The 24,203-nt window shown below is 36.8% G+C and overlaps 2 protein-coding genes across 2 annotated transcripts in view; both read right to left on the bottom strand.

Moving 5' to 3' along the window:
* The window catches only part of LOC142334674 (ubiquitin-fold modifier 1), a 286,602-nt gene that overhangs the window by 24,063 nt on the left and 238,336 nt on the right, over positions 1-24,203 (bottom strand). The gene's annotated exons all lie outside the window — the stretch shown is intronic.
* LOC142334984 (uncharacterized) lies at positions 294-3,920 on the bottom strand. The gene is made up of 5 exons (XM_075383311.1): positions 3,827-3,920; positions 2,929-3,461; positions 2,697-2,862; positions 1,380-2,334; positions 294-774 (listed from the first exon to the last, which is right to left on the bottom strand). The coding sequence occupies exons 1-5, from the start codon at positions 3,918-3,920 to the stop codon at positions 294-296; spliced, it is 2,229 nt and encodes a 742-aa protein (XP_075239426.1).

Genomic DNA, 24,203 nt, shown 5'->3' with positions numbered 1-24,203 from the left:
ATGCTGTACCAACAATGCGTCACCAAAAACATTAATGAGGATATCTCAGAAAAGGAAAGTGGACATATGTGAAATCTAAGCTCAAAACAAAAGCTACTAATAAAACACCTTGGGAGAAGATTGAAAAAGTCAATATCACAAGGCTCAATTTCACATTTAAAGAGGTAATAAACAAAAACAATTTTTAGCTGAGATGAAAGAATATTTGCTTCGAAGTGACAGATCATTTACATCACCCATAATCATCACTTTAGAAAATTCATAAAGTGAGAACTCAGTATAATCAGGCAGAGTCAGTCAAGCACCTCGTCAAAAACTACGTTTCTTGTTGACAAAGTCTCCGGTATCTCATCATCAGGCGGCACATAGAACCTGATGGTATTCGGGTCGTTGATACGAGAAGCCGTTGTGTAGAGCTGACCGTGGGAAAACACGGGTACTTCGAGCCAAACAGCCACTCGTGAGAGAGTTTGACCCTGAACTTTATTAATAGTGAGAGAGAAAGCCGGCTTCAGCGGAAACTGCCTTAGTTTCCATTTTAAAGGAACACTTGCAGTCTCATCTACCACAAGACTGATTCGTGGTATTAGCATTGTCTCTGTACTTTCTCGATTAGCAAAATGGACAGCTACAAGCCACTTATTCAGAACTGCTTTAACAATCAGGCGAACACCGTTACAGAGACCTGACTTGGGACACAAATTTCGCAATAAAATAACTGGCATGCCGGTCTTCAAATTCAGAATATGATCCAGAAGGCCAGGAACCGAAAGCCTGTTAAAAAACTCAACAGGATATCTGCAATCGTGTTCAGAATCAAAAACAGAATCCGCACTGTAGCAAACAGTACTTTCACCGGAGAATAAATTCGTACATACGCTGTTAGTTTCATTTGCTGCCAAATTTGTTACCACAAGAATACAACTGTCATTACTCACTTTACCGAGCTGAAACAGAAAGAACTCATCGTATGAAAAAGTTTCAAAAATAGATAAGAGGAACAGCTTACACTCAGATCAGCTCCGAAAACCCAATGAATCATTCTTCGAATACACACAGCCGCTGCTCTATAATCTCAGACTTATCTATAATCTCAGACTTATCGGCGGGTAAAACTGCAGCTGTTGTGCTTAGCGCACAACCATTCCCAACCTTCACAAGCCATGCATCATATTCTTTGACCACAGCGGATGAACAATTAAGTAGGCGCAGATTTTCGTCGAGCGAGAACTTCTCAAACAATCTGTACAGACATGACCTCTTCAAACAGCAATTAACTATCTCTGCTCTATTACCTCCTTTTACAACGAGTAGTATTTGCCTAAACATCAAATTGGATACTATCGCAGAATCAAAAAGAAACGTGAGGCTAGCTTTACCTGAAGTCACCAGCAAGTACAAGACTTTTACCACCAAAAGGCCGGTCATTGTTCATAATGTCCCTCAAACTTCTGTCTAAAGCCTCTAGAAGAAAGCGATGTGCCATGGGCGCCTCGTCCCAAACAATAACAACACATTGTGGAATCAACCGAGCTAAATTTGTTTGGACAGAAATATCCAGAACTGAATGCTCGAGAACAGTTAAAGGCGCCTTGAAACGAGAATGAAAAGTGCGACCGTTGGATAACTGTGTAGCTGCAATTCCACTGGTTGCCACTGCTAAAGCGGGGGTTATCTCAGAACCCGATGATCTGGCAAAGGCTAGTATTGCGTTCAGCAGATAAGTTTTCCCAGTTCCACTCCTTGCGTTTACGAAAGCAAGCACCTGATAACCAGACGAAAGTTTTTGAATGACCGCATTGTAAAACACTCGTTGTGATAGATGAAGACTTCCAGGCAAGGAACCCTCACAAGGAGAGACAAAGTTCTTCAGAAGGCCCAAATCGAAATCAATTTCCTCTTGAAAAAGAGGAGACTGATTCCACTCTACTTGTTTGGTTGCCAGAATTAAATCATCCAACTCCTGCTGTGTCAGATGTGGCAAATCGAAGTCCTCCAGTCTACGAGAGAGCAACTGAAGTTCGTAATTTAGTTCTTTTAGTGCATATACAACAAGAAGGCGCTCAGACAAGCTGCTATCTTTCCGGCGTAAATCGTCCACCCAAACATTGAGGTACTTGAAAAACAGTTCACGTTGATTTGTAAACTCACAGTTGAGCAACATAACTGCAAACAACTCACGAGCTCTTCTACTTGATAGCGATGCAACAGCTTCCGATATAACTTTATCCCACTCCTCATTATCAGCAGGGATTCCCAGAGCACAGCAGACTTCTTTGAAGGAACCCATGGTGATGCTTCCAATTCTCTTCATGTGATCAAAAGATACTTTTCCTGAAAAAAAAAAACAGTTTAATTATCTCAACAAAAGAAGTCCTTTAGGCAGATGAAAGATTCAGAAAAATTACCTTTGCTTATGTTGTGATGAAGAAGTAATCTTAAATAGTATCGATCGCCCGAAGAAGGATAAACAATATATACACGGCCAATCGTACCAGTTTTAATTGTTCTCTTGACCCAGTCTTTCTCAAAACCTTTCCATCGATAAAATTCTGGGAAATCGCAGTATTTCACCATAGTACCAGGATTCCTCTTATTGTATGTGAAGAACTCCGTCTACTCAGTTTTCAATTTATTATGATCATTGAGAATACCTCGCCCCTCTCCTTCCTCGAAAAAAAAAACGTTCTGTTCACCTGGGAGATGCACTGTTAGCTGCTGCACCGAAGGAAATCTTTCTGATTGAGGCAAAGAAAAAATCCGGGCACACGCTTCCAAGGAACCTATGCACTGCATATTTTCAAACTGCTCAATTTCGTCCACTGCATCGCCCGCTAGTTTCACCTTAGAACGGTCATTTTCCTGAAATCATTTTGAAAGCAGAAAATCAGAAAACTAACGTTAAGTTAAAGTTCTTAAAACACTCACCTTGTTTATGTACAGGAATAAGTACTTCGCCGCAAAAGGCGATATACAAGCTTCCACGTTTGTATGTGCATCATACTTCAATGAAAAGAACGGATTGTACGGTACAACCCAGCTGTTTTCTATTGCATGTTCACCAATAACTGCGCTTTCCTCAATTAAGCCGGGTGGTCGCCTTCGGTAAGTTGGATAGCTTGACCATTCGCGCCATGATGTACGACAAGTAAACGGTCTTGGATAACCTTTTGAGCATTTTCCATCTGCCATGCAGGGAGAACGCGGGTTCCGTATTCCACAAGGACCATGAATCATGCACCTCAGTACTGTATTTCGCAGACGAGTAGCCTGGCTCCTCTTTCTGTCGCAGGTGAAGAAGCACGGGTCTGGTGGAAGATCTGCACATATAACTGAGTCTACGTCTTCATGTGTTTTCAGACGGTCACTCTCGGCAACGATTAGAAGAATATGCGCATGAGGAAGACCTCGTTTATGGTACTCAACAACGTTCGTGTAGGCAAGCATTTTCACAAACACACCTAAAAAATCAAACTGCGGACTCCACATGATTCGTAGACTTATAAATTTCAGAATCGAAAAATTATTTTGCTTGTGAACTTCATTCAAAAATATTCAGTCAACTTACCGTTATAACGCAAATCATCAATTAGACTGCGCAGTTTTATGCGAAAGACACGTACAACAAGATCGGGTCTGGATTGCGCTGTTTGACCATTCCTCAAATGTTGCTGAATTTCAGGCAACAGAGGATTGCAAGTCAAGGTAATAAAGTAATCCGGCTTGTGGTATTTTCGACAGACGGCGATTGCATCTTGATACCTGAAAAGGGTGATAAGAGCTTAAAATTTAAACACTATTTTGAACACTATTATTTCGAGCTAACCAGCAGAATCGACTTCTTTGACTGTTATAAATAGACTTTGGACAAATAATTCGTTTTCCCAGACGACCGTCACCATCTGAAGATGCGATTGCATCTTGTAAGTTGTTAAGGACTTCGGTTCTCAAAATGTCCTGATTGTATTTTGCAAATTGGAGCCGCAAGTTCTCAATAGTGGCAAAAGACACGCAAAGATATTCTTGCAGTAGACGCTCGGCGTAATGTAGGTAGTTTACAGAGCCATGGCGTTCGTTCAAATAAAAACAGTGATATTGGAGTTTTGTTGTCATTCGTACAGCAACCCTGAAAACTTTCAATGAAAACTGTTTTTTAACTAAGATATCAATTTGTAATGACCAACCTTTGCGGTATTTTAACGTGCCAACCCTCAGTAACATGTGGAAACAGTAAAACAAAATGTAACGGATCAAAAGCACGATGAGTATCAGCTATGATTCACAGGCCTCCACCTCGTCTTCGGACAACAATGGCAGCTGCTTGAGGTGTTTCGTCAAAAAGAACAGCGACTTCGTGGAGATTAAGATTGTGAACTCTGGAACGATCATTTCGTGGACGCGCAGCGGGATTTATGACAAACTGTAAATTAGAGCAATCTCTCTCATCGAGTTCCACAATTTGCGCAAAGTCTTTGACATAAGGATTGAAAGAGTGCATCTTTGCCTGAGAAAAATCAATACTGGCAACACTCATAAAATTTCAGGAAAGATTTTGCGGAATGCACTAACTTGGAGATCATGGAGAATTCTATGCAAAGTTTCACACTCAAACGGCGATACAGTGGAAGGAAGTTTCAGGGAACATAAACGCAAGCGAGCGGAGTCCTGAGCTGCATGTGGATCATGAACATAAAATTGCACAAACTTCGGATTTCCGTCAGCCGCTTTTAAGGGTCCAAAAAATTTATAAGACTTGCCCTGAAACAGAAGGTGTCAAACAAAAACATACGAAAAATATAACAAATAAGATAAGAGAGAAAAGGATAACCTGCAAAAAAACTGTAGGCTTGAAGGAATTAAAATCCTGTGTTACATTTTCTATTTTTACGGACGCCATCGCCAATGCATTGTTCAGTTGTCGTATATACTTCCGAAAAACTACCCCTCTCTCGTCTCCAGAGGTTAACAAGCTTTTCAACAATTCAAGTGGATCCGGGATTGGCGGCAAAAATGTCTTACCCGAATAGCAACAGATCGAACTGCTTTCAGATGACCAAGTCAAAGCATTGCAGAATTTACAGACTGCATTTCTATAGCCACAAAAATTAGTATCCAAAAAATAAGAACAATTTTAAGTTTCCTCTGAATATTTAGCTGAACACTGCCTGCGCAAATACATTGGCGGTACGTTCCGTTTTCTGCATAATTTTTCACTGACAGCAATGGTTTGCTGATTGACGCTCTGAAACAAACGTACGCTTGTTTGGTTTTTATCCTCCGCTCAGGCACACCTGTTTTATTTTGATTCTTTGCTTAGACTTAATTAATTACGTGGGCTATAATTCGTCTCTTGCCAATCCTTCGACTTGAGAGCATTTTAATGCGCGCTTTTAAGTACCTTGCCTGAAAAACAATCGAAGAAAATTCAGCATTAAAACGGAAGCTCGTAAAATTCACCTGCAAATTCAAGCCCTATCGTTCTGTTCCAGACTCAGCCGCGACTGAGACACCAAAATCTTTTGCATCGCCATTTTGGCTACACCCCCGTACCACGTTAATAACACACTGACGCGAAATACCTGGGATTTTCTAAACCAAGGCAGCAAATACCAGAAATCGATTAAAATAATCTTACAAATTCCTGGCTGGCATACCGCATGCTTCGGATTGGGTGAGGTCTGTCTTAACTGATACAATCTGACAACCCACGACACATCATCAGTAACGCATTGCCACCCTTCCGCCTTTAAAAAGAAGAAAGCTGATGCAAATCGTTCAGCAAACGTTCAAAGACTTCAATTAAAAACACCGGTAAATAGAGAAACGCTTACCCCTGGTTGCACACCGTCTACCATTTGCATTTTATTAACAGTGTCTACAACCCAGGAGACGTCTTGATTCTGGTTACATGAATTGGCATCCTAAAAAATAATTAATTGATTACATCAATTGTAGAAGCAAACTGCAAGCACAAAAATCTGCCAAAAAAAGTAGCACCTGAGAACTGGAGCCTAAGTGCTCACTTTCTGAACAGTTTTACGACTTTGGTTCTCGACCCTTGTTTTGTTTTAGACTGCATCTCAAATCCTTGAAAAAAATTATTGATTATAAAGCCAAATTCTCAAAATATCTAGAATTATAACATACGTTGTAGTGACCACTTGATACGCCGCAATTCTGTGAAAAGCGAAGTCGGCTGGTTGAAACTGCAGTTTTAGGACGGTTTCGCTTTCTTCCTTGATTCTTATTTCCTTGCTGCAGAAGTGATCCTTGAATAGAGAGTAAATTTGACAACTCGTTTTTGTCAAGACCTGGGAAAGCTTTCTGAATGATATCAATTCCGGACTCAGAACTTGACGAAGATGCCATATTTAACTGGAAAATGCCAAAAAGGTTCTCAATCACCCGCTCAATCGACAAACGGTCGACAAACAGCGGGACAAGTTCTGAATTTCAGAAATTAGAGCAAGGCAAAGGCTGAACAAATCAAACATGACGAAGCATTCAATCATAATTGTCTATGCGCTCTAGAAAACATGTCCGCATAAAAATGAACCAGCTCTAAAAAACAAATCTTCAAAAAGACTAACAGAACATTATTGAGAGCAGAAGAAATCAATGTAACACGTTATAAATTCAGATAGTTCAATCTCTCATTGTAATCTTCACTCCAGCAGCACTATTTTTGATGCCAGGCTTCTTTTGTCTTTAGTACCGCGTCAGAGCTTTAGGTAGCGGAGAGAAGTCCACTCCTAACAATTTCTAGAACATTTCTCGAATTTCAAACCAGGTTAAAAACACTAATTGGATGAGTTCGCTCGTTTGCTTCCATGATTTTGCACATTTCTCTACAGATCTGATCTGTCGTCACCAAATGTTTTGAGAATAAAGACAACTGGCATGTTAATTGTGACCATGAGACTAAAAGTTATCAAATGTCACTAACGAAACGTAGTTCAAGACTACAAACCATGCAACAAGAGTTTCGAGGTTCAAGAGACCACTCGAATTTCCAACCAGGTTAAAAACACTAATTGGATGAGTTCACTGAGCGGTTCCATTTTTTCGCACATTTTGGAAAAATTGAATTGTTTTAACTCAAGATAATTCGTTGCTTAAATCATCAGTTTGCTGTCGAATGTGCAGAACAACAATTTTTCATTTCGATCACTTGCAGAGATTCCAAGACTTTAGGCAGAGTGCCAGCAGCTCTGTTGATGTTAAATTTGCACTACAAGGAGCACAACCTAAATTGATTGCGCTCTTCACAAGACAACAACGTTGCATTGATTACGCTCTTCACAAGATAACAACGTTGACTGCTGGCTCCTGAATTGCTCAAATTAAAGATGGCGTTAAACAATCTCTGATATAAATTCCCAAATCTCACTGGTGACGTTAGCGCAGCTCAAATCAATTCAAGTATATGTCTAGTTCCATAAAACCATCTGCCACAACTTCTGAAGTCCACAAAAAAGAGGTTAAAAATCACAAATTTATAAAAAAAGCGTCTCAAAAACATTAAAAACGCATGATTGAACTTTTACGAATCACTTTCGGCACACTTCAATCTCAACAATTTCATCGAGCAGTAAAACCCGAAAACAGTTTTTAGTTTTGTGATTCATTAGTTCCAGCAGGGAGACAAATTCTGAATTTACGAAATTACATCAAAGAATTGGTTTAAAAAATTAAACAAGACGAAGCCTTCAATTACTTGTCTAAGCTCTCTAGAAAACGTATGTCCCCATAAATATGAACCAGCACACCAACGGAGCACTAAATCCTCAAAAACCCTAAAAAAAACTTTATTGAGATCAAAATAAACCAGTGTTGTACATATCAGATTGTTCAATCTCTCATTGCAATCTTCAACCGCAACACTAGTGTCAATACCAGGCCTCTTTCGTCTTTTGCACCAGTCGCGTCAGAGCTTTGTGTAGCTGTGGAAAGTTCACCCCCAACCAATTCTAGAACACGGAATTGCTGAAAAAGCCAGCAAAAGTTTTCAGTTTTTTCAGAACTCACTCATATAGAACAGGACGTAGTCAAATATCACTAACGAAACGTAGCTCAAGCTAACAAATCATGCAACCAGAGCTTTGATGTTCAAGAGACCACTCGAATTTCAAACCAGTTTAAAAACACTACTTAGATGAGTTCACTGAGCGTTTCCATCTTCTCGCATATTTTGGAAAAATTGAGGACTTGATTTACCTGAAGGTAATTTGCTAGTTTCATCATTAGTTTGTTGTCAAATGTACAGAACAACATTTTTGCTTCTCTTCGATAACAGCCCGCAAAAATTCCAAGCTTTTACGCAGATTGTCAGTAGCTCTGCTGATGTTAATTTTGCACGACACGGAGTATAATCTAATTTGGTTCAATATCTCTTCACAAGATAACGTTGACAGCTCGCAACTCAATTCCTCAAACTGACGATGGCAGCAAGCATTTTCCGATAACAATTGGCTAATTTCATTGGTGATGTTAGTGGAGCTCCTGTCAATACAATATTAGGCTCGCCAGTTCCGTGGAATAATCTGTCAGAACATCTGATTTCAACAAAAATGACGAGTTTAAACACCATGTAGTTAGAAAAAAACATTGCAGGAGCATGATAACTTTTACGTGTCACTCTGTGCACACTTCAATCTCATTTTTGCCCATCAAATCAAATAAGAAAGCTTTCACTTGCTTGTCGACGCTCTCTAAGAAACTTATGTCCTCATAAATATGAAACGGGACACGCACTGAAAAGTAAATCTTCAAAACTTCTAAAAACAAAAATTTTTTGAGAGCAATATAAACCAATGTAGATTATTTCAGGTCAGATAGTTCAATCTCTCATTGCAATCCTCACTCCCGGAGCCATTTTTTTGATACCAGGCCTCGACTTTTGTATCGGTCGCATCAGAGCTTTGGGTAGCGTTGAGAAGTTCACCCCCAACCATTTCTAAAACACGGATTTGCTGAAAAAGCCAGCAAAAAATTTCAAGGCCTTTTCAGAACTCACTCAAATAGACCAGGATGTCCCTTTTAACTGCTGCTGCTTCCTGATGCACACTGATTTTACAATGAAATGCAGCAGATGATAAGTCGTTCACCAGATTTGATCTGTCTTCGTCAAATTTTTTGAGAATACTGACAAAATTGGCATGGCAATAGTGACTATGCGAAATAAAATTATCAAAAAGTTTTCTTTTTCTCTGCACTCATTGTTCTGAAAAATATTCAAAACTTGAGAAGAATCTTGGAATTAGAATATCATCAAAACAAAAACTCAAGAAAAGTAGTTCATAATTACAAACAATGCAACAAGAGATTCGATGCAACAATCAAATTTTAGATTAGTTCACTGAGCGGCTCCATCTCTTCTCATATTTGGGAAAGATTGAAGTGAAGAATTGAATCACCTGAGGGTAATTCAGTCATTAAATGTTGTCGAATGTACAAAACATTTTTTCTCGTCGTTATCAACCCGCAGAGATTCCAAGCTTTAATGCAGATTGTCAGTAGCTCTGGTGATGTTAATTTTGCACGACACGCCGTATAATCTAATTTGGTTGTTCTTCACAAGATAAAGTTGACAGCTCGCAACTCAATTGCTCAAACTGACAATGGCAACAAGCATTTTTGGATATCAGTTTGCTAATTTCATTGGTGAGGCTAGTCGAGCTCATGTTAATACAAGAGTATACTGGCCAGTACCGTGAAATAATTTGTCATAAAATCTGAAGTCAACAAAAATGATGAGTCTAAACATGTAGTTACCAAATCATTCCAGAGGCATGATAACTTTTACGTGTCATTCTATGCACACTTGAATCTCATTTCTTTGCGCATCAAATCAAGTAAGACAAAGCCTTCAATTGCTTGCCTACGCCCTCTAAGAAACTTAAGCCCTCTTAAATATGAACCAGGAAACGCACTAAAAATAGTTTTAAGCGAGGAGTCACGGAAAAAAACAATTTATAATATATTAAATTTATGGAACAAAAGACCCGTTTCTTGAATCAATGAACATAACTCGACGACAACTCGTCAGGAACGATAACTCTTCAAAGACGTGAAATGCGTCAGAAGTCAGGGTAGCAACATCTGAACTCCTGAGATGGATTTGAGTTAGTCGAATGGTTTAAACCTGAAATTGAATAACTCTGAATTTTCACAAATGATAAAAAAGAAATAATAACAAACCTGCTAAATTGGCATTCATGAGCAAGTCACAATCGAAAAAAACCGGCATATCTGATGGTGCTTCCCAACATTTATCCAGCAATGACTCCTCGAGCTCTTAAAAAGAACCTACTGATTGTATTGATAAAACAGTTAAAATCTGAACAAGGAAATAAACACCAAATACTCACACTGACTTGTAGTCAAAAACAGAGGATCAATTTCTGGGTCAATTACTTCCGCGGGAGCCGCAGCCCCTGGTTTCTCGACACAATATGCTCTCCAGCAATGGGAACAATCCGTGCACAATTTGGCTTTTCTCAACAAATTGGCAACAGAACGCTTGCATCGTATCTGCCAAGCATTCACAACTTCCTGCAGAGACCGTATTTCTTGATGGTTACTGCTATTAGTAGTTGAAAGCAAGGAACCTCTTAGCTCAACAAAATTCAATTTAGAGTGCTCATATAATCACGAGTAATTTCATCTAGGTTCATAGTATCTAGAAATTAAACCATTACTTTGCAGAAGATGGTCACGGTAGTATAAGAAGGTTGGTTAATCTAACATTTTGGCCGAAAAAAATTTAAAACCTGCATTATTTCACCAAGATAATTAAAAAAGACAATATGCAGAAAAGTAATGCAGAATCAACTTTACTAACTAAGAAATTGGAATCATTCAGTGTAAACGCTTGTATCTTTCAACGAATTATAGATGCATTAGCTGCCAGGGAGCAAACTAAAGAGATTCAATTTGATTTAAAATTTGAAGAGCTTAACTTCTAATATTTGAAGCAACGTTAAAAATTACAAAGCGGCTTAGATCAGCAGAGCAAATTGAGAAACCGAACCCCGGAACTGAATGCCTAGGTAGACACGATTACATTTTTTTATACAATAAAAATCCGTCTTTCACTAAGAAATTAAGAACCTCAATTTGATTCTTACTGTTCTGGCTAAAATTCAAAAGAGTAGACACAAAATGAAAAATTCTAACAACTGATAATAAAAAGAAATAATTAAAACATTCCAACAAAATCAATCAGAAGCTAGCAAAACGTTGGGTGAAGCATATTACAGCCAACCAAACGAGCTTTATTTTCAAGGTATCGGCTACGAACACGAACGAATCAGGCAATTTCTATCACTGAAAAAAAGTTATATAACATTTAAATTGCATCATCGATATACATTATGAGCAATGTCTTCAAAACCAAAAACTGAAAGACAAATTCAATGGACAGATAGCAGGTCGAAAAAAACTGAAATTTACATTAGCAGTAGTCACACATTTGATGCATCTATATTCACAAATTTTGCAAGTTTTCTGAACCCAGGGCTCCCCAACATCTCACTCTGATCACCAAAATCCTGATCAAACACAAAACGTTCCTCCTGCAGCGTTGAGATAGGATCATCAAATTCACTTCCAATTGAGTTTAAAAATTGTCATCATCGTCGAGAGAAGTTGACTCAAGGTAGAGATGAGTTCCAGAGCCATCTAAACATGAAAAATCATTTAATTAACAGTCATCGTTGAAAACATTGTCTCATTTTACATCAGTGGACTTGCAACCCAACGCAGTTTAATACAGTTGACTTTTGAAAACATTCATGTTTCTTAGAGCGCAAGAAAAACTTGATTCATACCAGACTGCCTTCCAAATGCGCCCAAGGACCTCAGCACCATAGCTTAACACTTCTCGAGGCCCATCTGCCAATTGTTAATAGCGTTGATAAGCAATGATTGTAAATCAGGTGACTTCACTGCCGATACCACATCATGCCTCAGTTTTCCAAACCGCTCATCTAATTGCTTTCCAAAATGGACAACATCATGTTTGGTCTTATTCATATTCATCTAAAAAAAGCCTGAATCTGATAGATTAAAGTAAGCTAGAAAGCCCTCATCTTAAGGATCAGCAACGAACGAAAAAGAAAACCTCTGAATGTTTTCATTGTTGAATCGACGAAAAGCAGAACTCAGAAAATGAATTTTACCATAGCACAGGATTCAGATCAAACTTGCAAAAAATAGTTGAAAAAGAAAAAAAATAGAAAAACCAAAAATGTTGTCGATGAACTTGCATCTGTTATCAGGGAATGACTGAAGTTTTTTTAGTCAACCTCAACTCTGATTGCGTTGATGCATTCACCCTGCAATGAATGCTCTTGCGCTGCAAATGCCAGTTTGACAGGCAAGTAGGAGACACATTTTTTCGAATTACATTCGAAGTCCTCCTGCAAACCAACGTTAAATACACGACGAGTGTGTACGTTGAAGAACTTCATTTTTCGATCAATCACATCTAATATTAAACAAAAAACTCCAGTCCTCTGATGCCAATCGAAGTCACGTGTCAAAACAACCGGAGTGCCCATCTTAATGGGCAAAACGAAGTCAACAAGTGGCACTGGTAATCTGTAGGCTGCAGTTTGTAAATCTAAGCCGATGCAGAACCCATAATCGTAGTTACTGTCACTGGACAATTCATAACCTAAATCAAACCATTAAAGAATATAAACAGAGCAAAATGAAATCTGACTTTAACCAGAAGGTACCTTCGAAAGCAGCCAGACACAACAGATTTAATTGTGCAGCATCAGCATTATGCTTCACGCAGAGGCAGCAAAGATTGTTTGTAGTAGTCGTCTAAAAATTGGAAATGTCCTTGATACGAACAATAGTAAAAACGCCAAATCCTTACAAGGATCAGATGTTGCTGATCAGCAATTTATATGTCATATCCTTACCGCGAACAGATATTGCACCAGAGACTTCAGAGATTCGAAACCATTTGGTATGATAAAACGCTTGCGAACAGCATTGGCTCGTTCTTCCATAGTGCTCCCTATTGTTTAGCTAGGAGTCTGAATTTGATTGCAGATTCTTGTTAACTATAGCGCTTCCTAAAATTGTAAAACCAATACACAACAAAAAACTGGAGACATTTTTGGAGCTAAACCAAACTAAAACAAAACATCATTGATAAAAAACAATGATGCGTAAAATAATCAATTTTGCAAAAACCACGCTATCTACCAGAGAAAACGAAGTTAATACAAATTTCAGCTAAAACACTACTCTCTATGGCCATAAAAATCATTAAAACAACGCCTGAAAAAGCATTGGCCGCTAAACTATGTAATCGAACACCTACAACGCGACAAGGTTTTCTAAATACTAAGAACCTCAACATTTAATTCAAACAAGTTGAAAACCTCAGCAACAAATGAGCAGTTAAAACACAACAAACAGATATATAGCATCAATTGGTTGTTTAAACAAAAATTCTCCTTTTAAAACGCGAAAATAGTTGAGTGATCAAATGACCAATGACAGCTTCTACATCTATATGAGACATTTCATGAAAAGGTGCCAATTCTTTGATAACGCGTTGTTTGCATTGGTTAGATCATAGTTCGTTTTTCCGGCTGTTATAAGTCATTCACTATCGCTGGATAATTTTTCGTCCCTCCTAATGTGAGCTTTCTTCGCATCATGTCCCCAGCCCTCTAAAGAAAGCCATGCGGTTGCTCCAATAGGATGGAAACATCATAACTAATGATTCGAAAAGTTTTCAAGATCTAAAGAACTGCACCAACCACAAAGATCGAGTTTCTTTAAATAGTTGATTGAACCCGAAAACATTAGGATGCAATTTTTTATGCCTCTTGCAATAAATATATAAAACAAATGAACACAAAAATTAACAACCATGGGAGCAATTCAATGTAATGAGGAATTCAATATTCTTACAACCGAACAGTGCAACTCACAAACAATGCAACAAACCGAAGGGTCGAATATAACGCCGCTGAACAATTAGTTGATTCGTCTCACGCTTCTTAGAATAAGCAGAGCTTAGCGCACTCAGACTGCTCAAACGGTCAGTGACAGCTGAATTGTTGAGACTCGAAGCCAAAATTTGAATTGTCGAGGTCGCTTGCCGGCCGTGAGCACGCATGCATATATGTAAATGGTTGACGACTGGGGTTGTCGGAATCGTTTGCAATAGAACTGTCACAGAATTCACTTCCAATGTCATCAATAGGCGAGGGGAAAGGACTGGCGTCATCATCGACACTGTCATCGGCAAAAGTATTACCCACAACAGAGCTTTTTTCAATTGACTTGGAAGATGACTTGCATTCCTCAATTGCTGAAAAAGCAGGTATACAAAATCGATATAATTCTAAATTCATTAACAAGGTTTGAAAGAAACAAACCTCTCTCGGTGTGATTGGATCTTGTCGTTTCTAGCGTCTCACTTGCCTGTTCAATGGATTTAGAAGACGAATTGTTCGCAAAGCCTGAAAACACAGGAGTATCATAGGAATGATTAGATAAAATAAAACCAAATGCATCACCTCTTTTTGCTACGTGAGTTGCAATACCAGATATTTTTTCATCTGGAGAAAGAACAATCACGTCGTTTTGATGGTTTGCCAAATTTGAAGAACGTCTCGTTGTGGACTTGGCCACTGATCATGATCCTTAAACAATGTAAGCAACTAACAATAAAACACAGGAAACGCTTAAAAAACAACGGTTTGAATGGAACACAAACCTTTTGATTTTTGATGTAGATTTTTTCTGACTCCAGTGTTTTTTCGGGTGCTCGACTTGCTCAACTTATCGCTAATACCAAACCTGCCAGCTAGCTCCGAATTGTCAGCATCAATATGGAGTTTTATAAATTTCAAGAATCCGGAGTTTAAGTTACATATCTCTACTTTGCAGGATCGCAATGATGCCGAAATCTGACTTCTTAGATCTTGAAGCTCTTTGCGGTCCCTAATTCCCAGAATAAACGCTTCCAGTCTAAGCTCAGCTGACACCGATGAAGTTGCCATACTCGAAATTTGACTACCAATATAGTTTTTGAACCGCTTCAACGCTCGGTCTATATCTTTCTCGGCAGCTCCAAATTTATCAACGATGGATTTTGAGTGCTGTGGAGCCATTAGCAATATCTCTAAAAGTCAACAATGGAATCAAAATCTCCTTTAATGAAAAGTCAGTGACAAAATAAAGTTGCTTTTAAGAAACTGAAAGCCATAAATCACAAGCATTGGTTCACAAACGCCAAGGTTCAACCGTCAACCATTGGCAAGGACAACTGCAGAATATCATTACTTTTCTTTTCGTACAGTTATCAGTGAAACCTGAGTAAACAGTCGAGGTTTCCTGGTTTCATTTCTGCAGAATCCAAACCAAAATCAAACAAGAATGAAAGATAATGAAAATAAAATAAAAAATAAGGGGAAAAAGTGTTTTCAAAAACCAGTTTTCTAAAGAAAAAAAGATATTTTTAAATTTTCCTGCGACAATGATTTTCAAATTTCAGCGAGCCCTCCACAATTAACGTCATTTCAAACTGCTCTGATGCAAACCCGAACTCACCACTAATTCTTCTAAGTTGCAAAAAAGAAGCAATTGATCAGAAAAACTGAGTTTTCAGGAACTCATAATCAAATTTATTATTTTGTTCAAAGAGATCAAAACAGCGCAACTGTTAGTGTCCCAGCTCAATTGTAGTAATGCAATAATATTATGTTGGACAGGAATAAAATCAAACGATGAGTCATGTACTGCTCATCATTTCATAAAAAAAAAACAAATTACTGAACTTTTCAGCAAGATTTTCCTACATATTTTCCTAAGTTCAATGTCTATACTTAATGGATGGGCTATGGCGAACCTTAAATTAAATTTTTTTCCAAATGCATGAAAGGCATGATAAGCTTCAGCGAGTAGTGCTGCACAAAACTTATCAACCTCATTTTGCCTAGTGAACAGTTGAGGAAAAATGAATCACAACTCTTCTTGCTGCCATTTCACTTGCTATGAAACGAATGTAGCATCTCAGCAGAAAAGGTTTAAAAATTGCTTTGTTCATAGCTCTGAAGTCATGAAAGAATGGGAGTACTTTTTCTGAAAGGAAGGATTTCTGTTCAGGGGAACTGTTATTGTTTTGTAATTTCTGAAGCTTCTGCTTCATGGACCCGCTCTAAAGCACTTCATGAACAAATTTCGTTCGCTGACTAAACAGTTAATCCTCATTCCCAGCATTCACCATTGCAAGTGCACAGACCAGTTCAGCCAAATCAGTTCTGAAAACCATTGTTCATGGGCGAGCTCTGGACTTCATAAACAAATTTCTTTTGATGAATAAACAGTCAATCATCATCCTCAAAAGTCATCATTGCCAGGGCACTGAAATCAGTTGAAGGATGGCGAAAGCAAAAAAATTTGATAAAAACAGAACGGTTATAGAAGAGTTATGCGTTGTAGAGTTATGCATTGGTATAAATGAAAGAATGGGAGTAAAGTTTTTCAGCCACCAAAAAGGATTGTTGATAAGGAAGGAAAGCTTTTAATTTTTTTCAAATGTGTAAAGTCAAATGATAAGCTAACGCGAGTAGTTCAGCAAAAAACCCAACAACTACATTTTGCTTAGTGAACAGTCAAGCATAAATGAATCACAAGTTTTTTTGTTTTCACTTCAGTTGCTATGAATCAAGAGCTATTTTTTAGGATAGCAATTAATTTGTTTTTCAAATTGTGAAATCAATTGTTTATTGAGTCATGGAGGAGCTCTGCTTGACCTCATGAACAAATTTATTGTGCTGAATAAACAGTTAATCAGCATCCTCAACAGTCAACATTGCTAGTGCACTGAAATCAGTTGAATTATGGCGAAAGCAAAAAACTTTGATATAAACAGAATGTTTATAGAAGAGTTGTGCATTCGTAAAATGTAAATGAAACAATGGGAGTAAAGCTTTTCAGAAGCCAAAAATGATTCGTGATTGGTGAGAAAGCTGTTATTTTTTTTTCAAATGTGTGGAACACAATTGAGTAGCCAAAGCGAGTAGTTCAGCAAAAAACCCAACAACTTCATTTTGCTTAGTGAACAGTCAGGCATAAATGAACCTTACGTTTTATTGTTTTGTCTTCATGGGCTATGAATTAGGAGCTTTTTTATTCAGGACAGAAATTAATGCTTTTTTCATATTGTGAAATCCATTGTTCATGGACGAGCACTGCATGACCTCATGAACAAATTTATTTTGCTGAATAAACAGTTAATCAGCATCCTCAACAGTCAACATTGCTAGTGCACTGAAATCAGTTGAATTATGGCGAAAGCAAAAAACTTTGATATAAACAGAATGTTTATAGAAGAGTTGTGCATTCGTAAAATGTAAATGAAACAATGGGATTAAAGCTTTTCAGAAGCCAAAAAGGATTGTTGATGGGGAAGGAAAGCTGTTATTTTTTTTCAATTGTGTGAAAGACAAATGATAAGCTCAAGCGAGTAGTTCAGAACAAAACCCAACAACTTCAATTTGGCTAGTGAACAGTCAAGCATAAATGAACCACAAGTTTTATTCTTTTCACTTCATTTGCTATTAATCAAGAGCTATTTTATTTAGGTGAGCTATTGATTTTTTTTTCAAATTGCGAAATCCAGTATTCATGGAAGAGCTCTGCAGGACTTCATAAACAAAATTCTTTTGCTGAATAAACAGTTAATCATCATCTTGAACAGTCACAATTGCTAGTGGACAGAAATCAGTTGACTGATGGCGAAAGCAAAAAACAATGACATAAACAGAACATTTATAGAAGAGTTGTGCATTCGTAAAAGATAAATGAAATAATGGGAGTAAACTTTTTTCAGACACCAAAAAGAATTGTTGATAGTGAAGGAAAGCTGTTATTTTTTTCAAATGTGTGAAAGACAAATGATAAGCTAAAGCGATTAGTTCAGCAAAAATTCCAACAACTTCACTTTGCTTAGTGAACAGTCAGGCATAAATGAACCATACGTTTTATTGTTTTGCCTTCATGGGCTATGAATCACAAGCTATTTTAATCAGGACAGAAATTAATGCATTTTTCAAATTGTGAAATCCATTGTTCATGGACGAGCTCTGCAAGACTTCATAAACAAATTTGTTTTGCTGAATAAACAGTTAATCATCATCATCATCAACAGTCACAAATGCATAGTGCACTGAAATCAGTTGACTGATGGCGAAAGCAAAAAACAATGACATAAACAGAACGTTTATAGAAGAGTTGTGCATTCGTAAAAAGATAAATGAAACAATGGTAGTAAACTTTTTCAGTCACCAAAAAAAAATTGTTGATGGGGAAGGAAAGCTGTTAGTTTTTTTCAAATGTGTGAAAGACAAATGATAAGCTAAAGCGATTCGTTCAGCAAAAAACCCAACAACTTCATTTTGCTTAGTCAACAGTCACGCATAAATGAATCACACGTTTCATTGTTTACCGTTCATTTGCTATGAATCAAGAGCTATTATATTCAGGACAGCTATTAATTTATTTTTCAAATTGTGAAATCCATTTTTCATGGACGAGCTCTGCAAGACTTTATAAACAAATTTCTTTAGCTGAATAAACAGTTAATCATCATCATCATCAACAGTCACCAATGCTTAGTGCACTGAAATCAGTTGACTGATGGCGAAAGCAGAAAACAATGACATAAACAGAACGTTTATAGAAGAGTTGTGCATTCGTAAGAAGATAAATGAAACAATAGGAGTAAACTTTTTCAGACACCAAAAAGAATTGTTGATGGGGAAGGAAAGCTGTTAATTTTTTTCAAATGTTTGGAAGACAAATGATAAGCTAAAGCGATTAGTTCAGCAAAAATTCCAACAACTTCACTTTGCTTAGTGAACAGTCAGGCATAAATGAACCATACGTTTTATTGTTTTGCCTTCATGGGCTATGAATCACAAGCTATTTTATTCAGGACAGAAATTAATGCATTTTTCAAATTGTGAAATCCATTGTTCATGGACGAGCTCTGCAAGACTTCATAAACAAATTTGTTTTGCTGAATAAACAGTTAATCATCATCATCATCAACAGTCACAAATGCATAGTGCACTGAAATCAGTTGACTGATGGCGAAAGCAAAAAACAATGACATAAACAGAACGTTTATAGAAGAGTTGTGCATTCGTAAAAAGATAAATGAAACAATGGTAGTAAACGTTTTCAGTCACCAAAAAAAATTGTTGATGGGGAAGGAAAGCTGTTAGTTTTTTTCAAATGTGTGAAAGACAAATGATAAGCTAAAGCGATTCGTTCAGCAAAAAACCCAACAACTTCATTTTGCTTAGTCAACAGTCACGCATAAATGAATCACACGTTTCATTGTTTACCGTTCATTTGCTATGAATCAAGAGCTATTATATTCAGGACAGCTATTAATTTATTTTTCAAATTGTGAAATCCATTTTTCATGGACGAGCTCTGCAAGACTTTATAAACAAATTTCTTTAGCTGAATAAACAGTTAATCATCATCATCATCAACAGTCACCAATGCTTAGTGCACTGAAATCAGTTGACTGATGGCGAAAGCAGAAAACAATGACATAAACAGAACGTTTATAGAAGAGTTGTGCATTCGTAAGAAGATAAATGAGACAATAGGAGTAAACTTTTTCAGACACCAAAAAGAATTGTTGATGGGGAAGGAAAGCTGTTAATTTTTTTCAAATGTTTGAAAGACAAATGATAAGCTAAAGCGATTAGTTCAGCAAAAAACCCAACAACTTCATTTTGCTTAGTGAACAGTCAGGCATAAATGAACCATACGTTTTATTGTTTTGCCTTCATGGGCTATGAATCAGGAGCTATTTTATTCAGGACAGAAATTAATGCATTTTTCAAATTGTGAAATCCATTGTTCATGGACGAGCACTGCAGGGCTTCTTGAACAAATTTCTTTTGCTGAATAAATAGTTAATCATCATCCTCAACAGTCACCATTGCTAGTGCACTGATATCAGTTGAATTCTTGCGAAAGCTAAAAACATTGACATAACAGAACGTTTATAGAAGAGTAGTGCATTCGTAAAAGATAAACGAAACAATGGGAGTAAGTTTTTTCAGACATCAAAAAGAATTGTTGATGGGGAAGGAAAGCTGTTAATTTTTTTCAAATGTGTGAAAGGCAAATGATAAGCTAAAGCGAGTAGTTCAGAACAAATCCCAACAACTTCAATTTGATTAATGAACAATCAAGCATAAGTGAATCACAAGATTTATTGTTTTCACTTCATTTGCTATGAATCAAGAGCTATTTTTTAGAACAGCAATTAATTTGTTTTCAAATTGTGAAATCCATTGTTAATGGGCGAGCTCTCCAGGTCCTCATAAAAAATTTTTTTTGGCTGAATAAACAGTTAACTCATCCTCAACAGTCATCATTGCTAATGCACTGAAATCAGTTGAATGATGGCAAAAGCAAAAACATTGATATAAACAGAACGTTTATAGAAGAGTTGTGCATTCGTAAAATGTAAATGAAACAATGGGAGTAAAGCTTTTCAGAAGCCAAAAAGGATTCGTGATTGGTGAGAAAGCTGTTATTTTTTTTTCAAATGTGTGGAACACAATTGATTAGCCAAAGCGAGTAGTTCAGCAAAAAACCCAACCACTTCATTTTGCTTAGTGAACAGTCAAGCATAAATGAATCACAAGTTTTATTCTTTTCTCTTCATTTGCTATAAATCAAGAGCTATTTTTATTTAGGTCAGCTGTTAATTTATTTTCAATTTGTGAAATCCATTGTTCATGGACGAGCTCTGCAGTACTTCATAAACAAGTTTCTTTTGCTGAATAAACAGTTAATCATCATTCTCAACAGTCACCATTGCTAGTGCACCGAAATCAGTTGAATTATTGCAAAAGCTAAAAACATTCACATAAACAGAACGTTTATAGAAGAGTTGTGCATTCGTAAAATGTAAATGAAACAATGGGAGTAAAGTTTTTCAGAAGCCAAAAAGGATTCGTGATTGGTGAGAAAGCTGTTATTTTTTTTCAAATGTGTGGAACACAATTGATTAGCCAAAGCGAGTAGTTCAGCAAAAAACCCAACAACTTCATTTTGCTTAGTGAACAGTCAAGCATAAATGAACCATACGTTTTATTGTTTTGCCTTCATGGGCTATGAATCAGGAGCTTTTTTATTCAGGACAGAAATTAATGCATTTTTCATATTGTGAAATCCATTGTTCATGGACGAGCACTGCAGGACTTCATGAACAAATTTCTTTTGCTGAATAAATAGTTAATCATCATCCTCAACAGTTACCATTGCTGGTGCACTGATATCAGTTGAATTCTTGCGAAAGCTAAAAACATTGACATAACAGAACGTTTATAGAAGAGTAGTGCATTCGTAAAAGATAAACGAAACAATGGGAGTAAGTTTTTTCAGACATTAAAAAGAATTGTTGATGGGGAAGGAAAGCTGTTATTTTTTTCAAATGTGTGAAAGGCAAATGATAAGCTAAAGCGAGTAGTTCAGAACAAATCCCAACAACTTCAATTTGGTTAGTGAAGAGTCAGCATAAATGAATCACAAGTTTTATTTTATTCACTTCATTTGCTATGAATCACGAGCTATTTTTTAGAACAGCAATTATTTTGTTTTTCAAATTGTGAAATCCATTGTTCATGGAGGAGCTATGCAGACTTCATAAACAAATTTCTTTTGCTGAATAAGCAGTTAAATCATCCTCAACAGTCACCATTGCTATTGCACTGAAATCAGTTGAAGGATGGCGAAAGCAAGAAACTTTGGTATAAACAAAACTTTTATAGAAGAGTTGTGCATTAATGAAAGGTAAATGAAACAATGGGAGCAGAATTTTTCAGAAGCCAAAAGGATTGGTGATTGGCGAGGGCAGCTGTTAATTTTTTTTTTCAATTGTGTGAAAGACAAATGATAAGCTAAAGCGAGTAGTTCAGCAAAAAACCAACAACTTCATTTTGCTCAGTGAACAGTCAGGCATAAATGAACCATACGTTTCTTTGTTTTGCCTTCATGGGCTATGATTCAGGAGCTACTTTATTCAGGACAAAAATTAATGCATTTTTCAAATTGTGAAATCCATTGTTCATGGACGAGCACTGCAGGACTTCGTGAACAAATTTCTTTTGCTGAATAAATAGTTAATCATCATCCTCAACAGTCACCATTGCTAGTGCTCTGATATCAGTTGAATTCTTGCGAAAGCTAAAAACATTGACATAAACAGAACGTTTATAGAAGAGTAGTGCATTCGTAAAAGATAAACGAAACAATGGGAGTAAGTTTTTTCAGACATCAATAAGAATTGTTGATGGGGAAGGAAAGCTGTTAATTTTTTCAAATGTGTGAAAGGAAAATGAAAAGTTAATGCGAGTAGTTCAGAACAAATCCCAACAACTTCATTTTGGTTAGTGAACAGTCAAGCATAATTGAATCACAAGTTTTATTGTTTTCACTTCATTTGCTATGAATCAAGAGCCATTTTTTAGAAGAGCAATTAATTTTTTTTTCAAATTGTGAAATCCATTGTTCATGGACAACCTCTGCAGTTCCTCATAAAAAAATTTCTTTTGCTGATTAAACAGTTAAATCATCTTCAACAGTCACCATTGCTAGTGCACTGAAATCAGTTGAATGATGGCAAAAGCAAAAAACATTGATATAAACAGAACGTTTATAGAAGAGTTGTGCATTCGTAAAAGATAATTGAAACAATGGGAGTAAGTTTTTTCAGACATCAATAAAAATTGTTGATGGGGAAGGAAAGCTGTTAATTTTTTTCAAATGTGTAAACGCAAATGATAAGCTGACGCAAGTAGTTTAGCAAAAAACCCAATAACTTCATTTTGCTTAGTGAACAGTCACGCATGAATGAATCACATGTTTTATTGTTTTCACTTCACTTGCTATAAATCAAGAGCTACTTTATAAAGGTCAGCTGTTAATTTTTTTTTCAAGTCGTGAAATCCATTGTTCATGGACGAGATCTGCAGGACTTCATAAACAAATTTCTTCTGCTGAATAAACAGTTAACCATCATCCTCAACAGTCACCATTGCTAGTGCACCGAAATCAGTTGAATTATTGCAAAAGCTAACAACATTCACATAAACAGAACTTATATAGAAGAGTTGTGCATTCGTGAAAGGTAAATGAAACAATGGGAGTAAAGTTTTTCCGGAGCCAAAAAGGATTGGTGATTGGCGAGGAAAGCTGTTAATTTTTTTCAAATGTGTGAAAGGCAAATGACAAGCTAAAGCGAGTGGTTCAGAACAAATCCAAACAACTTCATTTTGGTTAGTGAACAGTCAAGCTTACATGAATCACCAGTTTTATTGTTTTCACTTCATTTGCTATGAATCAAGAGCTATTTTTTAGGACAGCAATTATATTGTTTTTCAAATTGTGAAATCCATTGTTCATGGAGGAGCCTTGCAGGACCTCATAAACAAATTTCTATTGCTGAATAAACAGTTAATCATCATCCTCAACAGTAACCATTGCTAGTGCATTGAAATCAGTTCAAAGATGGCAAAAGCAAAAAACATTGAAATAAACAGAACGTTCATAGAAGAGTTGTGCATTCGTAAAAGACAAATGAAACATTGGGAGTAAACTTTTTTCAGACACCAAAAAGAACTGTTGATGGGGAAGTAAAGCTGTTAATTATTTTAAATTTGTGAAAGGCAAATGATAAGCTAAAGCGAGTAGTTCAGAACAAATCCCAATGACTTCATTTTGGTTAGTGAACAGTCAAGCATAAATGAATCACAAGTTTTATTGTTTCCACTTCATTTGCTATGAATCAAGAACTATTTTTTAGGACAGCAATTGATTTGTATTTCAAATTGTGAAATCCATTGTTCATGGAGGAGCTCTGCAGGACCTCATAAACAAATTTCTTTTGCTGAATAAACAGTTTATCGTCATCCTCAACAGTCACCATTGCTAGTGCACTGACATCAGTTGAATGATGGCAAAAGCAAAAACATTGATATAAACAGAACGTTTATAGAAGAGTTGTGCTTTTGTAAAAGATAAATGAAACAATGGGAGTGGAGTTGTCTCAGACACCAAAAAGGATTTTTGATGGGAAAGGGAAGCTGTTAATTTATTCAAATTTGTAAAGGCAAATTATAAGCTAACGC

The sequence above is a fragment of the Convolutriloba macropyga genome, chromosome 2 (genome assembly GCF_964194025.1).
Source record: "Convolutriloba macropyga chromosome 2, txConMacr16.3, whole genome shotgun sequence".
NCBI classification, from domain to species: domain Eukaryota; kingdom Metazoa; phylum Xenacoelomorpha; order Acoela; family Convolutidae; genus Convolutriloba; species Convolutriloba macropyga.
Note: the sequence above shows the minus strand (reverse complement) of the source record. Positions and strands in the feature narration are given on the sequence as shown.